This window comes from Dreissena polymorpha, chromosome 8, assembly GCF_020536995.1.
Source record: "Dreissena polymorpha isolate Duluth1 chromosome 8, UMN_Dpol_1.0, whole genome shotgun sequence".
Taxonomy (NCBI): Eukaryota; Metazoa; Mollusca; class Bivalvia; order Myida; family Dreissenidae; genus Dreissena; species Dreissena polymorpha.
The window spans coordinates 81,454,167-81,471,379 of record NC_068362.1 but is presented as its reverse complement, the minus strand read 5'-3'; the positions used below and the strand labels follow the sequence as shown (position 1 = coordinate 81,471,379).

The 17,213-nt window shown below is 34.6% G+C and overlaps 1 protein-coding gene across 3 annotated transcripts in view; it reads left to right on the top strand.

Moving 5' to 3' along the window:
- LOC127841776 (leucine-rich repeat-containing protein 27-like) overlaps positions 1 to 16,925 on the top strand; it is a 48,314-nt gene extending 31,389 nt beyond the window's left edge. For 2 of the 3 annotated variants that reach the window (XM_052370844.1, XM_052370842.1), the window contains one exon: positions 9,326 to 16,925. In XM_052370844.1, coding sequence (XP_052226804.1) covers positions 9,326 to 9,448 — 123 coding nt within the window. In that variant the 3' untranslated portion in view covers positions 9,449 to 16,925. Of the gene's footprint in view, positions 1 to 1,216; positions 1,278 to 9,325 lie in introns of all 3 variants that reach the window. The other variant, XM_052370843.1, reaches the window with a different exon arrangement.
- The last annotated feature ends 288 nt before the right edge of the window (positions 16,926 to 17,213 follow it).

Genomic DNA, 17,213 nt, shown 5'->3' with positions numbered 1-17,213 from the left:
TTCCAGTCTGTTGCTCCTGTTTTACCCCTGTTGTGCCTTTTGATGTTGCACCCGTGTACTGTTAGTGATGTCACACCTGCATACATGATTGTACTTTTGGTGGATATGCACCCATGTACCTGTACTGTTGGGTGAGTCTGCTTGCTTAGGAAGACTTTTCAAAGTTGGGGTGGGGGTGAGGGCTTATTGAGTTGCACTCATACATTCCAGAGTTATTTGTCAAAGAAAATATCGAAAAGTTAGTCACAGTGGTACCTTTGTTGGCACAGAATTCTTTCTTGTTGCATATTGATAATGAGCCTTGTAATATTACATGGACTAGAATTAGAATAGTCAAAGAAATCTCCTGATCTGAGATTAGAATAGTTACAGAGAGTGTCAAAAAGAAATAGCTACCTCTTATAACAAGGTTCACTTTTGATGAGTAAGGTAAACTGTCAAGCTCCTCTTGTCTTCCGTAAGCATGAAAAGAATCCCCAGACACAGATATGCCATTCCCTCATGACATTTGTATGATAACAAACTTAATCTGTGTGCAATGTTGCAATTATTGTTATTATTTTATATGAGCCGCTCTGGGAAAACCAGGGTTAATGCATAAGTTTAAAGTGTCGTCCCAGATTAGCAGGTGCAGTCTGAACACGCTAATCAGGGAGGACGCTTTCCGCCAAGACTGGAATTTCATTAAGAAGATACTTTCTTTAAAATGCCGTTAAGAGGAAAATGGACAACACTTCACACCTGCCCATCAAGCTCCTCTTTCCCGGAGTGAGGCTCGTATAAAACTTCAGGTGTTTCTCATGTTCACGTTTTTATCCCAACCATAAGCCTTATTAATTCCTTTCCTTGATGGGTGAGAATTTAGGTGTCAAACATTACACGGAGCCATGTTAAGCATCAAGTTGTTCACTTTGTCATGTCCATCACTTTGTCATGTCCATCACTTTGTCATGTCCATCACTTTGTCATGTCCATCACTTTGTCATGACCCTCACTTTGTCATGTCCATCACTTTGTCATGTCCCTCACTTTGTCATGTCCATCACTTTGTCAATTCCATCACTTTGTCATGTCCATCACTTTGTCATGTCCCTCACTTGTTCATTTCTTTACATCACAAACTGTGTAAAGATTATGACCCCCAGAGTCCACTCCCACATTCCTCACCGTGTGTCACCGTGTGTTGCTTTAACGTGTGTGTCCTCCACCCCGCCAGGTCAAGATGCTCCAGAAGGACCTGCTACGGCGCTACACTGAGCTCAAACAGTGGACCTCAGGTTGGGACCTAGATCTCTAGCTCTGTCTGTGTAGGGTAGAACCAGCACACCTTGCATCTCGACTGGATCATGTGTGGATAGTTGAGACTCATCTTGGGAAAACTTAACCCATTTAATCCTAGTGGACTAGTGGACCCATCCTTCTAAATTGGATACATTTATGTCCAAAATTAGGGATGTCTAGTATATTTATTTCTATTTGGAATATTTCTTACAGAAATTCCTTTAAGCAAACAGCGCAGGTCCAGATGAGACGCCGCATCATGTGGCAACTCATCTGGGTCTACGCTGATTGCAAAGGACTTTTTTCTAGACGCTAGGCATAAATGGGTTAATGCATGTGGGTAAAGCATCATCCCAGATTAGCCTGTGCAGACCTCACAGGCTTATTACGGACAACAGTTTACTCATGTGCATTCAGCTCCGTTATCCCAGATGGAGACTCGTTTCTTCTTGTTTGTTTTTTTAGATTCTCACTTAAATCAGGCTTGTCAACTCTTTCAAGGATGTTACTTGTTGACGTAATGTGTAAGACTTAAAAATCTCTTTAATTTGAGAATGATTTAGTGTTTTAAAGCAACTTTCATGCAAATAACATTAAAAGCTATTCATACAAAACGGTTCAACAAGTGATTTCTGCTCAATTACTTAAGTTTGCATTGACCAACCTTGATAAAACTTTTCATGTGGCAAGTCTGGGCTTCAATTTAGGGCCTGTTAACCCTTTACCCCATAAGAAGCAAAGTGAAAATGGCTATGTGCAAACAGCATAAAACCAGAACAGCCTGCGAGTAACTCGCAGTCTGTTCAGGTTTTATGCTTGTTTGCTGCTCATCAGTATCTAAGGCTTGGAAATTAAGCCTTTGAAACTTGAATTTAGTATAAAAAAAGGTCTTGAATTAAATTTAACTTTCTTTGGGACAACAAATGCGTAAAAATATGTATCTGAGTGGTGAAGGGTAAGTCAAAGATGCTGTCACTATTATAGACTTGAATTTGGAGTATTGTGATAATTTTTTTGTCTAAAGCTAGCATGGTAATGCACAAATAAAGACATTTATTAAAGTAAGTGGTACAAAGTTGAAAATCTGGTTACGTAACAATGACATGATTCTTATTTTCCCCGGAAAATATTTATTCAAATAAATACATCAATGAAGTGCTACACTACCCAGTCCAGATGAAGGTGATGGTCTACTGTGGATATTTAACCAGACCATTTTGCCAGTGTTTCTTACAGGTTCAATGTGAAGTTGGATTGAAATGTGAAACTTTGTGGGATTTAGACATCATAATTTTGTATATTCTTCATCTTACGCTTTACTTAAATATGTTTGTTTTAGGAAACATAACTCACAAATTTCAGGGTAATATTAACAAATAACTTGTTTTATAGTTTATTTACAAAATACATTATTTGTGGATTACCTATATGAATATAGGACTATTTAAAAAAATTAGTTAGGAAAGACGCCTGGTCAGAGTGTCTGATATACAACTATATTTTTCTGGTCAACTTTTATATACATCAACATGCTTAAAACACAATAGGCTCCAGAAGCTAATTAACATAATGTAAAAATTTATTTACATGTTAAAAAGATGTTCATGAACATAATGCTATAAGAAAAGATGTTCATGAACATAATGCTATAAGAATGTATATACTTGTGGCAAATTGTATTCTTGCTTTAGATATCACATTAATCTATTCTATAATGCAGCTTGCACTGTATTTTTCTATATTCTTTTTTTGGGGCAGGGGGATTGCTGGTTGGGGTGGGTAGGGGGGAGAAGGATAATATATTCATTCTAGTAAGTCAGTAGTTTTTATTATTAAAAAAAAAAGGTCTTATTTAAGTTTTAAACAATACCTTGATATATTCTTATACATCTTCTAAGAAATGTGGCTTAAATCAAAATATCATATAATTAATTGTGTTTAAAAATCAAAATATCATATAATTAATTTTTTAGGACTTATAATATTGTATCCTAAAATAAAGGGAACCTCATTATATCATTTATTTTTAATGTTATTAGTTTAGATATGGATTTTATTGGTGTAAGGTAAACTGAAAAGCATGCAATGGATTTTCAATAAAATGTAATGCTTAGCATTTTGGTTTTATAATGCTGCTTAAAAACAACTAACAAAAAAGCAGTTATTAAAAAAAGCAATTAGTTGTTTGTTCATTTGAGTCCTCATGCATGGTGATCTAATGGTGGTATTTGACCCTCAAGTTTTATGCATCCTCAACAATTTGCTTTAAATGACATTTCCTTAACCACTAGAAAGATTTTTATGAAACTTTTCAGAAATGATCCTTTGGTGACTCTTTTGTTAAGTTGTTAGAAATGTTCTGGTGTGATTTATATAAAGGTCACCAGAGCTCAAAAAAAAGAGATTGTAAAATAGAAATGTTGCAAACTTTGTTCAATTCATGCCCCTTTATGTTACCACTGGCAACGCTGAATGAGTCACCTGATCTATAAAGACTTATATGGTCAATAACTTAAACAAATTCTTCTCAGGAGCCACAAGTTGCCAGAGCTTTGATGTATGGTTTTAAAAAAAGATAGAGATCCAGTGTACAAAGTTTGTTCAAAGCATGTCTCTGGGATCAAAACTTGTCAAACCCCAGTTGTAACATCATCTATACAAAATGATAAGGTTTGTTTGTTATGTTGGATTTTTTTGCCGTTTTCAACAGTATTTCAGGCATAATATCAGTATGGTTGTCAGTTTGGTTGATAGCTGAATTACCGTTGCCAAGTGCACATACCTAGGCCAGTCAGCCCAGATTACCTATTGGGCAGAGTACCGTATACGTGCGCTTATAAGACGCATTTTTAAGACTCAAATTAATAAGTTACAGTTGGGGTCGCGTCTTATAAGCGAGATACTGGTAAAAATAAACAAAAAAATTCAAAATATCGAGTTTACTGGGCTTATTCTAGTCAAGTTGGACACTTGTCAGTTGTTTTGAATCATCGCGGCAGCCATTTGCATTTTCTCTTAAGTCTGTATTGGCCCGTACCGTGTATCGGAACGCTATGTTCAGTTACCGATTTATTTGTAATAAAATGTACCAGTATTGTTACTGATTTTGTTGTCTATTATTTTAAATTTGAATTTTGTTATTTTTGGGGCGTAAGACGTTATATTGTCCGTGATTATTCTTGAAAAGTTTGTATCACCTGATTGCCTGCGCGCGACGTCGTTAAATATCATATAAATTGGCCATTATAGTATACGTGTGTAAGCGGCAACACGATGCCAACATGCTTAAAACAACAGCAAAATCAATTCTCAGTTTGAAACTGTCAATTGTTAAATAAACACGTCTTACACGCGGGTCAGTCTCAAATCCGACCATTATAAAGTCCGAAGTCGGGGTGCGTCTTATAAGCGAGGGCGTCTTATAAGCGCACGTATACGGTAAGCAACTACCTGTGGGCCCCTTGTCTTTTTGGAGTGCCATGAGACCGTGACGAAAGGATTTTTTTTTGCTTACTTAGCCTAATCCAATGGGTTCTTTTCTTAAATTGTTAATCTAATAATTATCATGTCGTATTGGCATTATGATATTATAATGGCTGTTTATACCTATGAAAGGACATTTTATGTCTTGCCAGCCTTGCCACCGGTAGGCTAATTTAAAAGAGTGAAATTGTCTGCGCACTGGTGTTCTAGTAGGCACTATGTAGGCTTGGAGCCTGGGGTGTGGGCCCCAAAAGAATCACTGCCTATGGGCCTCCGAGGTGCTAATCCGGCACTGAGGCCAGTAAGTGACCACTGCCCTTCTTGAGTCAGAGGTCTGGAGAGAATCACTGTAGAAAGGATTGTTTGACCGATTTCCTCACAGGTTATGTAGATGGGCTGGGGATTAAACCCGTGATCTTGAGTTGGTAAATAATATTAAAAATGTTCTTCTCTGAAACCGTAAGGGTCAGCTATTAAATATTTGCTGTGTATCATTGCATTGGTGTCCTCTATAAAGTTTGCCCAATCATGTCCCTAGGGTAAAATCTGGCCACACCCCAGGGTCACATTATTTATATAGATATGGGCTTTGCTCTGTGAAAAGAGGGTTTAATGAATTTGCCTAAAGTGTTGTCCCAGATTAGCCTGTGCAGTCAGCACAGGCTAATCAAGGACAACATTTTCCGCTTAAACTGGATTTTTGCTAAGAAGAACGTTTTTTAAACAAAAAATATAAAATTGGAAACTGTTGTCCCTGATTACCCTGTGCGGACTGCACAGGCTAATCTGGGACGACACTTTACGCACATGCATAAAACCCCCTTTTCACAGAGCATGGCCCATATATATATTGTATTGAGGCTGTGGGGTAGAAATGTTTTTAATTGAATTTAATTTATATTTGGTATTTCACATCAGATAGTTGTCTTCTACACGGATGTTTAAAATATACCCTTGGGTTCAAAACTGCCATGCACCATTACACAAGTAGGCAATCTGCAGCCATCTTGGCCTTCTTGTTTACCTGAGACTTATTTCAGTTGATATTTTTATATAAAGCAACAAAGGAAAAATCGAAAAGTAAGTTCTATAGGCCTAGAATAATTCTTCTAAATATTTAAACGAAAGTACCCGCTTTTAGTATTTAGGAAATTAAACATTTCATTTCAATAAAAAAAGTAAAAGTAGTCAGTCATTAAAAAAAACCAACTAAACACATGATGGGTAATTGCAAATGCTTTTTCTTTGTATACTAATTTTATAACATGTATGTATTTTAGCTTATTGGAAATTTAAATAATAAGGAAAAAAGTATTTTCCAATTTTGACGTTTAAGTATTTATAATTAAACACTTGTTTTCTATAAAATTAATTGGTCATTACATGTTATGTGTTTTCAGAAGTATTTTATGTGTTCTTACTGGATAATACACATATGTTAATACATGTTTCTAACATCTTCCTTCTCCTGTTATATCTGTATTACTGGTATTTACTGCAGTTTTTTATCAGCACTAGTTCTCAACAAAAATCAACATTAATATGATTTAAGTATGCCTGATACAAAGATTTATGTCACTTATATCACAAATGTATTTTGTTTTCTTTCATTCAAATTGTATTTTATTTGTTTCTGATATCACAAAAACTCTTTTAAATGTGTATAAGAAGTGTTCTATGTCAAAACTGTTTCAGTCTAGTCAATATTACAATATGCAACATGTTTTACATTTCAAGAATTGTAATTCAGAAGAATATATTCTTACTATTAAACTAGTGATAAAAAAATATGGATAGTTTTTGGTACTGCTAATTTGCTTGTTGGAATACTTAAATTATTGTATTAACCACTAACCATGCAGGCAGGGGGATAACTCGACCTGGTGTTAACTTGGGCACTAAGCAGGGGTTGCTTCCCTTGCGGTCCCAGCAAACTTAGACCCAGTGCTGGTGGTGTTGTAAGTAGAACCAAGGTGCTCCCATAACCTGCTTTGCATCATCTAATTAAAGGTTATATTTGGGCCATGCTCTGTGAAAAAAAGGGTTTAATGCATGTGCGTAAAGTGTTGTCCCAGATTGGCCTGTGCAGTCCACACAGGCTAATCAGGGATGACACTTTCCGCTTTCATGATATATTTTGTTAAAAGAAAGTCTCTTCTTAGCAAAAATCAGTTTAAGGCAAAAAGTGTCGTCCCTGATTAGCCCATGCTTACTGCACAGGCTTACCTGGGATGGCACTTTACGCACATGCATTAAACCCCCTTTTCACAGAGCACTGCCAATTTATAATCATGTATTTAAAAAATCACAAATAAATTATCGGTTTCAATGTTGGGTTTTAGCCTGGCATCCCTGGGTTAGTGAAAATGTGCCTTAATCTCGGAAAGAGGGCTTAATTCATGAGTGTAAATAGTTGTCCCAGATTAGCCTGTGCAGTCTGCACAGTATTCTGTGAAGTCTCTTTTTAACAAAAGTCCAATTTAGATGGAAAGTGTCGTCCCTGATTAGCCTGTGCAGTCCGCACAGTATTTTGTGAAGTCTCTTATTAACACAAATCCAACTTAGATGGATAGTGTTCTCCCTGATTAGTCTGTGTAGACTGCATTGGCTAATATGAGTACAACTTGTTTAACACACATACATTAAATCCTGTTTTCTCAAGGGTGATTTACATTCTCTGACAACTGTCTTTCATGGTGCAAATTATGTATATGCAATGATGGCCAGTAATTGGACCATGAACGGTATTTAGTAGTAATAAATAATAATGTATGTAAAATGTACTGAACTGGAACTAAAATATGTGTTAACGTTTGGCAAGATTTATTCAAGTATCTTAATTTAGCGACCATTCGATAAATTGAATGATTATTATCTTCTCTTATTTTGAATGTTGTTCTCAAATAGGGCAGCAGGTTATGGGCAACCTATCCCAATATATATATAATAATCCATATGAAATGCCTGTCCCCTATAGTCATATATGCATTAAGTAGATGTTTTGTTTTGCCAGATGATTTCTTGTTCTTAATGATAAACATAAAAAAGTATGTCAAAACATTAATGTGTGATTTCCCTTTTGGGCCCGATGTACCAATTAAAACAAATAAATATGAAATATTCATACAGAATGTTTAAACAAAGAATACTTAAAAAAGCTTGTATTTTTTGTTCCAAATGATTTTTTTTACATATACTTTTTCAAATCAAAATGTAAAATTGGAAAAAGCAAAAAACTAATTTTTTATGTTTCCAAAATGTTGGTACAGAAAAATCGTCCTTAATGGTAGTGGTATGTTTCACATGTTTTATTTTTTCTGTAATTGTTTCATCCCATTTGTATGACCCTGTAGAAACTATTGTTTATACTGACATATTTATTGTAGTACTTTGGTTGTTTACTTTTTAAGCTTGTAATATGTATTGCAGCATTGCGATCCAGTTTTTGTATCCAGTCTCTAAACCATTATTTTGTCATGTAGTCATGAGATAGTTTTTTTGTCTGTGTAGGAATCATTATTTTTATCAAATACTCAGTTATTTGTTTTATGTAAACAACAGTTCTGTTGTAAGTGTTAGAGTATTTTAAAGATAACTCAGTTTATTTGTATAAATTATAATACATAACTTTTTACTTTAGGTAAATGGCAAACGTTTGTGTTTATGCATTAGATCTGCACATTATTGTCAATACCGTAAGATTTTATTTCAACTTGCATAACAGACTGAAATTGAGGAATGTTTTTTATTCGTGTAACAGTATGGACAATGTGTCAACATCATATGTCTTGATTTTGATGCTAACAATTATGACATGTATGATCTTTATGAAAAGGAAAAAACTATCCATTGAAAAGAAATGAACATAGTAATGACATATTTTACATATAAGGGAAATAGATATGTTATATCACTAATGTATAACATAAACACTAGTTTGCTCCCTTAGTGTTCTTTCTGTCATACACAGTCTGTAGGGCTGTTATTGCTTGCTGAATGTGTCTGTGCTGTGGCAATACTATATTCTGATAGTTGTGTGTATCCATTTCTTACATATTCATAAATTGTCTTAGATTAAACTTTTATTATGACTTTAAACAGTTAATTTTAACATAAATTTGACATAAAAATGTACTTTGTAGGCATTAATGTACATTTTAGTATCCACATTTAACTAAAATAATATCTATTATGTGTATTTAGGTTGCCCTGTTTGGGTACAGTAAATTATATTTTCTGAGAAAGTAACACTATATTTGGGTAAGGCATTGTTTATTTCTGTAAGTTAGAGCTCAAAATATTTTTTTCTTAGCATATGAAACACATCATGTAAGATGGGTCGAATGCCATATAAGGCTAGCAAAGCTCCTGACCAGCCTGCGCATTGGCACAGCCGTGTCATGAGCTACCTTGTCTGCTAGTGAGAACCGCAAATCCTCTTGTGACTTTTACAGACAGAGTAGCTTCAGACCAGATTGTGCAAATGCAGCATATGGCAAAAGACCCATTGTTACAATACGCTTCTCACATTTTAATTTAATATTATTTAAATGTATTTCAGGCTGAGGCATTGCATCGCGAGCTGATTGCGCGTCGTAAGGACATGGAGTACCGCTTTAAGGCATTTGTAGCCGACGTGCCTACCTCGTACGCTCGCACACGCTCCCTCAAACCAAACAAATGAACGTGTTAATGGTTGAATTTTGTAGCATATAAAGTGCAGATTTATAGGATGCGTAGATAGAGAGTAGGGAGGATAAATATAGGATGCTTGATATAGTCAGGCTGTCAACCAATCCAACTCAGCCTGGCTCTGGGAAAACGGGGTTTAAGGCATGTGAGTAATAAGTTATCCCTGTAAAGTCTGTGCACTCTGCAAAGGCTTATCAGGGACTACACTTTAACCCTTTGCATGCTGGGAAATTTGTCGTCTGCTAAAATGTCGTCTGCTGAATTTGTAAAATTAGCATTTTCTTTGATTTTTTTCATAGAATACTATTAGAATCGCAAACAGTTTGGATCCAGATGAGACGCCACGTTCTGTGGCGTCTCATCTGGATCCAAACTGTTTGCAAAGGCCTTCAAAATTCTATTCCAGCGCTGAAAGGGTTAACTAGATTAAAATAGACTTCTGTTAAACAAAAAATGCAATAAACCGGAAAGTGTCGTCCCTGATTAGACTTGTGCAAACTTCACAAGCTAATCTGGGAGGACACTTTTCTCACATGCATTAAACCCTATTTTCCCAGAGCATATCTGATTTACTTCTTAAATGCTGGAAAGAACTCGTTTATTTTGATTGTACTATAATTATGTCCACTATATTTCATAATTTAAGAATTTTTCCTGTCATTTTTAGCTCACCTGAGCACAACGTGCTCATGGTGAGCTTTTGTGATCGCCTTTCGTCTGTCGTCCGTCGTGCGTTGTCCGTTGTGCGACATCAACATTTGCCTTTTTCACTCTCTAAAGGCCACATTTATTGTCCAATCTTCATGAAATTTGGTCCGAAGATTGGTTTCAATGATATCTTGGATGAGTTTGAAAATGGTTACGTTTGCTTGAAAAACATGGCCGCCAAGGGGCAGGGCATTTTTCCTTATATGGCTATTTACGGCTATAGCAAAATCTTGTTAACACTCTAGAGGCCACATTTATTGTCCGATCCTCATGAAACTTGGTCAGAAGATTCATCCCAATGATATCTTGGTTGAGTTTTAAAATGATGTCGGTTGGTTGAAAAACATGGCTGCCAAGGGGCGCGGCATTTTTCCTTATATGGCTTTAGTAAAACCTTGTTAACACTCTAGAGGCCACATTTATTTTCCGATCTTCATGAAACTTGCTCAGATGATTTGTCCCAATGATATCTTGGATGAGTTAAAAAATGGTAAACTTGGCTTGAAAGACATGGCTGCCAAGGGGCGGGGCATTTTTCCTTATATGGCTATCTATGGCTATAATAAAATCTTGTTAACTTTCTAGTTTGCTCAATCTTCATGAAATTTGATCAGAACATTGGTTTCCTGTGTAGTAAAGTTTGGTTTTATTATGTCAATATTATGTGACATTAACTGTATTATGTAATTTTTCATAGCAAAGAATTTTCATAGTTAACATAACTGTTTTAGTCATTAACACTTATGATAAGCCTTTCAACTAAGAGATAACTGAAAGAAAGACAACATGTACATGATTTTGCAGTATTTATGCAGTATTTATCTCCCTTGTTTTATCTGATTCAGTAATTTATTTTTAGTTCTGCTCTGGAATTTGGGAAGATATTGATCATTGATAAATGCACTGTTCTGAGGGAAAATTGACTACTCTGCCATTGATCTCTTCTGAACTGTATAAAATAAGCTGTTTTGGCTGATTTAAACACCTCTTGATGTTTTCTTGAAAAGTTAACAGCTCTTGAAAAAGGTTGGAATTTTTAAATAATTATTCTCTAAATAATTTTTAACACCAGCATCAAGACATTTTGGCATTATTATGCCCTCCTTCGAAGAAGAGGGGGTATATTGCTTTGCACATGTCGGTCTGTCGGTCGGTCTGTCGGTCGGTCTCTCGGTCGGTCGGTCCGTCCACCAGGTGGTTTCCGGATGATAACTCAAGAACGCTTGGGCCTAGGATCATGAAACTTCATAGGTACATTGATCATGACTTGCAGATGACCCCTATTGATTTTCAGGTCACTAGGTCAAAGGACAAGATCACAGTGACCCGAAATAGTAAAATGGTTACCGGATAATAACTCAAGAACGCTTAGGGCTAGGATCATGAAACTTGATAGGTAGATTGATCATGACTCGCAGATGACCCCTATTGATTTTCAGGTCACTAGGTCAAAGGTCAAGGTCACAGTGACCCGAAATAGTAAAATGGTTTCCGGATGATAACTCAAGAACGCTTATGCCTAGGATCATGAAACTTCGTAGGTAGATTGATAATAGCTGGCAGATGACTCCTATTGATTTTCAGGTAACTAGGTCAAAGGTCAAGGTCACGGTGACACGAAATAGTAAAATGGTTTCGGGATGATAACTGAAGAACGCTTATTCGTAGGATCATGAAACTTGATAGGTAGATTGATCATGTCTCGCAGATGACCCCTATTGATTTTCAGGTCACTAGGTCAAAGGTCAAGGTCACGGTGACCCGAAATAGTTAAATGGTTTCTGGATGATAACTCATTCTCTAAATTATTATTATTTAGATCATTTCTATTTGGCATTTTCTAAATAAGAAAGACTCTACTTCAATAACTTTAGTAGATTTTTCTTATTTTTACATTTGATCCACTGAAGTTTCCTAATCTGCATAAATATTGTTCTTTAGATTAAATTAGACCTCTTTTGTAAACTAGATTTTTGAAGCCTTTTCTAGACTAACAGTAACTTATATTTATATCAGTTTTTTTGACAGATTTTGATATTACATTCATTAGGTATTTGCTGTATGTTGTTCATTTTTGAAACGATACTTAGATTCTTTAGACTTGGCTTGTACCTGTTCTTAATTTTCTGTCATTGTTCTTCATTTTCCGAGTTCTTGGAATAAAAATTAGTTATTTTTGTTAAAGCTGCCTTGGTTTTCACTTATAAATAAATTCTTTGAGTGTATTTAGGCGTATCTGACTGAACACCTTTAGTTAATTGAATTACAACCAGTCAGTATATTCATCCTGACAGGAAATAAGAGTTTGTCAAATAAATATTTCCGCAATACATAAGTGCTCACAAAGTTTACATAACTTGTAACTGTCCTGTGACCGGTTCATTTGCGTAAGCGAAGGAGACCGCACTACCACACCTGGATAGGACAGTTGAGTTCGATAATGGTTTGGATCGGTAAAAAAAACATGGCCGCCAGGGTGGGGGGTCTTATTCCTTATATTTGTATAGTAAAAATGATTGTGAACATTCTAGAAGTCACATGTTTTGCCTAATCATCATGAAATTTTGTCAAAACATTAGTTATGTGGATGTCTTGGACGAGTTCGAAAATGGTCATTATCAGTTAAAAAACATTGCCGCCAGGGAGTGGGGCAGTTTTCTTAATATGTATATAGTGAAAACATGTGAACAGTCTAGAAGACACATTTTATTCCCATTGAATCTTCATGAAATTTGGACATATCTTGGAAGAGTTTAAAAATGGTTCAGGTCTGTTAAAAAAAACATGGCCGCCAAGGGGCCATTTGTTGTTCATTCTTCATGATACTTGGTTAGAACTTTTGTTCCATTGATATCTTCGGCTGCAAAGAACAGATCATTTCTTTTTATCTCAGGTGAGCTACTTTGGGTCTTTCAGGCCCTCTTGTTTAGATGTATGGTCATTCATACAGCACAATTGGTCCGTAAACAGTATATATCAAAAATAAATATAGTAATGTTAATTTGATTTTTTTCTAATACCTTTTTATGTACATTTTCCATATATTGTTCCTATAGAACATGGTTGACAGCCTGTATCTAGTTGGAATAGTCGTTATAAGACTTAAACATAGCTAGTCAACATAGGATTTTATTAAGACCTCATTTTAGGTGTCATGAGAATGTAAATATGTGTTAATATGATATGTGCATAGCTGGAAAAATTGGGTTTAATGCATGTGATTTAAGTGTCCTCCAAAAATATATATAGTCTGTGCAGCCTGCAAATGCTTATCTGGGACAACACTTTCCTTTTAAACTGGATTTTTGACCTCTTACCTCCTTAAAACAAAAAATGACCTAAAATCTGAAAGTGATGTCCCTTATTATCCTTTCAGACTGCACAGTCTAACTCTTTAAGTGCTGGAACCGAATTTTGAAGGCCTTTGCAAAAAGTTTGGATCCAGATGAGACACCACAGAACGTGGCGTCTCATCAGGATCCAAACTGTTTGCTATTCTGATAGTATTCTTTGAAAAAAAATGAAGAAAATGCTTATTTTAGAAATTCAGCAGACAACATTTTAGCAGACGACAAATTTCCCAGCATGCAAAGGGCTAATTTGGGACAACACTTTACAACATGCATACGATCAGTTGTCAACTCCCTGTGTGATACAATATACTATACAACATATTTAGTACCTTGTTCAGTTTATTTTAATGCAACTATTAAGGAGAAAGTGCCATTAAAAATGTTCGTCTATTGTTCTGCCTTATACCTCCATTTTGTAACAGGGCCAAATTCTTTTGTCCTTGTTGTCCGGTGAAACTGGAGGGGACTTATGATTTGCGCTCTGTGTGTCGGTCAGTCAGTCTGTCTGTCACACTTTTCTGGATCCTGCGATAACATTTTAAAGTTCTTCATATATTTTCATGAAACTTGAAACATGGATAGATGGCAATATGGAGATTATGCACATCATTTCATTTTGTTCATACGTCAAGTATTCTGGTTGCTATGGTGTAGTTTCAACGGTAGGGGACATATATTGCTTGGCAATAGTCTTGTTTGGTTTGTTCTGTCTTTCATAATTTTATATGATTTGCCTTCATTGTCATTGGTTAAAATACGACATGGTATATTACAAGTCAGATTAATTTAGTTTCACACATTTAGCTTTTATGCATATATGCACACTCTGGGTATGTATGTTGATTTCTTAGTATGTTTTTCTTATTTTGGCATAAAATTCAATTATTTGTTTGCCTGATTGTAATTCCAGTTTATTACAATTTATTATCCTTATACTAATAACAATTTTTCAAATGTATCTGGAATGTTATTTAATTGTTTTGTATTTATTTTATTTTATTTTATTTAAGTCTGAAAAAGAGTACACATATTAAAATTATAAATATTTTTTGAATTCCATTGCAATGAAAATGTGTGTAAATATTGTTTTCATTGAATGATAAAAGAACAAAGATGATCTTTGGTTGTGAATAGAATAAAGTGTTTGTGTATTTTTTACAGTATTAGATAGTGATAACATACAGTATTGCAGGAGAGACATTTACTACATTATGAACCATAGCAAAGAACTGTTTGTTCTACCCATTCTATGCAAAGGACATTTGAAATACTCAAATCACAGATGAAATTTGAAATATTTATAATTTGTTGTTGGTATGCAAAGCTCAGTTTTAATTGTTACCAAATAGACACCAAGTGCGTTTATATGCACATTATTTATCAAGAATTACCAGTGAAATACATTCATTAAATATATTCCAGATTTTGTTGGATTCAGGGTTACCCTAGATGAATGCACATTAAATGTTTCAAAATGCCCACAGATTTTTTGATTGCCAATCAGTTTTTAGCTACCAGTACTTTTATAACATGCTATTGTCAATCTATATCTTGCAATAATTTGTGTAAATTGCTGTCTTTGATGTGATGGTTTTTAGAAATCAGTAGTGTTTGTGAAAACAGTAGTATTTGTTAAAACACATTTTAGTGAAAAGTGTGTTTATGCATCATATTTTCACTAAAATTTTATGAATGCATACTTTATGGTCCTCTGCACACATGTTTGTAGTTTTTAAAAGTCCTTGTTATTAGGCTGTAGTTATTGTACGATTGTAGTGATGCAAAATGTGCTATATTGTGTTATTTTTATTTATTCAGTTTCGTGAAATTTGTTGCCAGTAGGTCGGTCTAGTAGATATTTGAATGTTTTTGTTTGTTTAGTGACGTTAAAAGAACATGAACACACATTTATTGTGTAATGGAAATGTACCATTGATTGAGACATTTTGTCACATTATTTCATATTTTAATATGAAAAAAACCATTATACATTTACTTGATACAATTGTCAATACTTTCTAAAACGATCAGACATCATTTGATGCAAATTTCTCATTCCAAGCCCTTTTCCTACTGGTTTACGACAAAGGAATTATTAAAAAATGATCTTAATGCTTGAATGTTCTCTTTTATGCAAATTTTACAATATCTTGTATGTTCTTTCAAGTGACTGTAGTGTATATCCAAACATGTTTAACTGATTTAATTATTATTTTTGCAGAATCGGCATATTGTGTCAATGCCCTTTCATTTTCCCCTGCTTTGCAAGCATGTTTCTTTCCATGAATAATTTTGTCAATATTTATATTTTGATCTCAAAAATGTGCATTGTTAATATATATAAAATGGTTGTGATAAATAATTAAGTAATATTGATTTCATTTGTCAACATTCAAAATTTAAGCAATACTAAAACAATATATTTATATAAAGTACACATGTACTCACACGTACAGTAATCACATGAATTATATCTATTATGTTAACCAAAAGTTAATATTTTGAAAGGTTGACATTATTGTGCCTCCAAGTATTGAAAGGCATTAAGCATTCCACTTGTCCGTCCATATGTATGTCAAAGTGTCCCGAAGCTGGCATTTTGGACTCCTCTTTCACTGCTATATGCATCTCACGCATTTGGAACATATGTATTCAAAGTTGAATGAGCTTAATGTGTAGATGATATTCATGAAATGCTCTTTGACTGTGATGATCTTGTAAGAATTATTGCACTTTGGGTTTTTCCACTGTAGTAGATGCAGTTCCGAAAATGTGTTTGTTCAACTCATATTACTGCATGGTGGATTGTTTTCAATCTTTGACAGCTGAATACGTAAATGATTAATATGGAAGGAATTTAGACTGCGACCAGTTTTGGGCAAACTGGTCCGTGTCTTTTTTTCTGCTGTATAAAATATAGTGAATTTGTCTGTGTTAAAATATGCATTGTGGGGCAGCAGTGTCTGTGACATATTCTTGTTAATTTAGTATTAATTCATCTTAAGATTTAGTTTACGGAAATATGTAAGTATTTTCAATGGCAATTGAATTTGAATCAAATGTTTTCATTTATTGAAAAATGAACAAAATCAACACATAGTAAACTAAGTCCGATTTGATTTTATGTTATACTTGTTATCTATAGCTATGCATAAAGAACTTGGCAGCCTGTTGCTAATGTATCTCGGATGACGTGTGATGTGTCACTCATTCAATTTTACTGGTATGCTATATTTATGTGTTTTAGATTCGATATCCTTTATTAATGTGTTTTACATTCGAATCTATAACTATTTCCGAAGTGATATCTACTGTTATTTATTATGATTATAATATTATTATTGTACATAGCATGTGCTTTTATTGCCATTAATATTTAGGAAAAGAAGCCATACTATTAGTATTAAACAGCTAGTCTTGCTTTGTTCTTATTCCAACCCAGCTGCCAATCTACGCTTATCGTTTGGGCAAACGTAGTGTTGTGGCGTTCAGTATGTCCACTTAGCCATTAAGCTGTTGATGAACAAGGAACAACGAACAAGTGCATGGGTGTTTGGATATAGTCACACAAGAACTCACCTGATTTTATGGTCAAATTAATTAAATACACATGTATCACAAACAAAAATATGTACCGGTATCTCAAATTATCCCCATTTCCTCCGTTCTTACGTATGGCACCAAACTTTTGCCTTT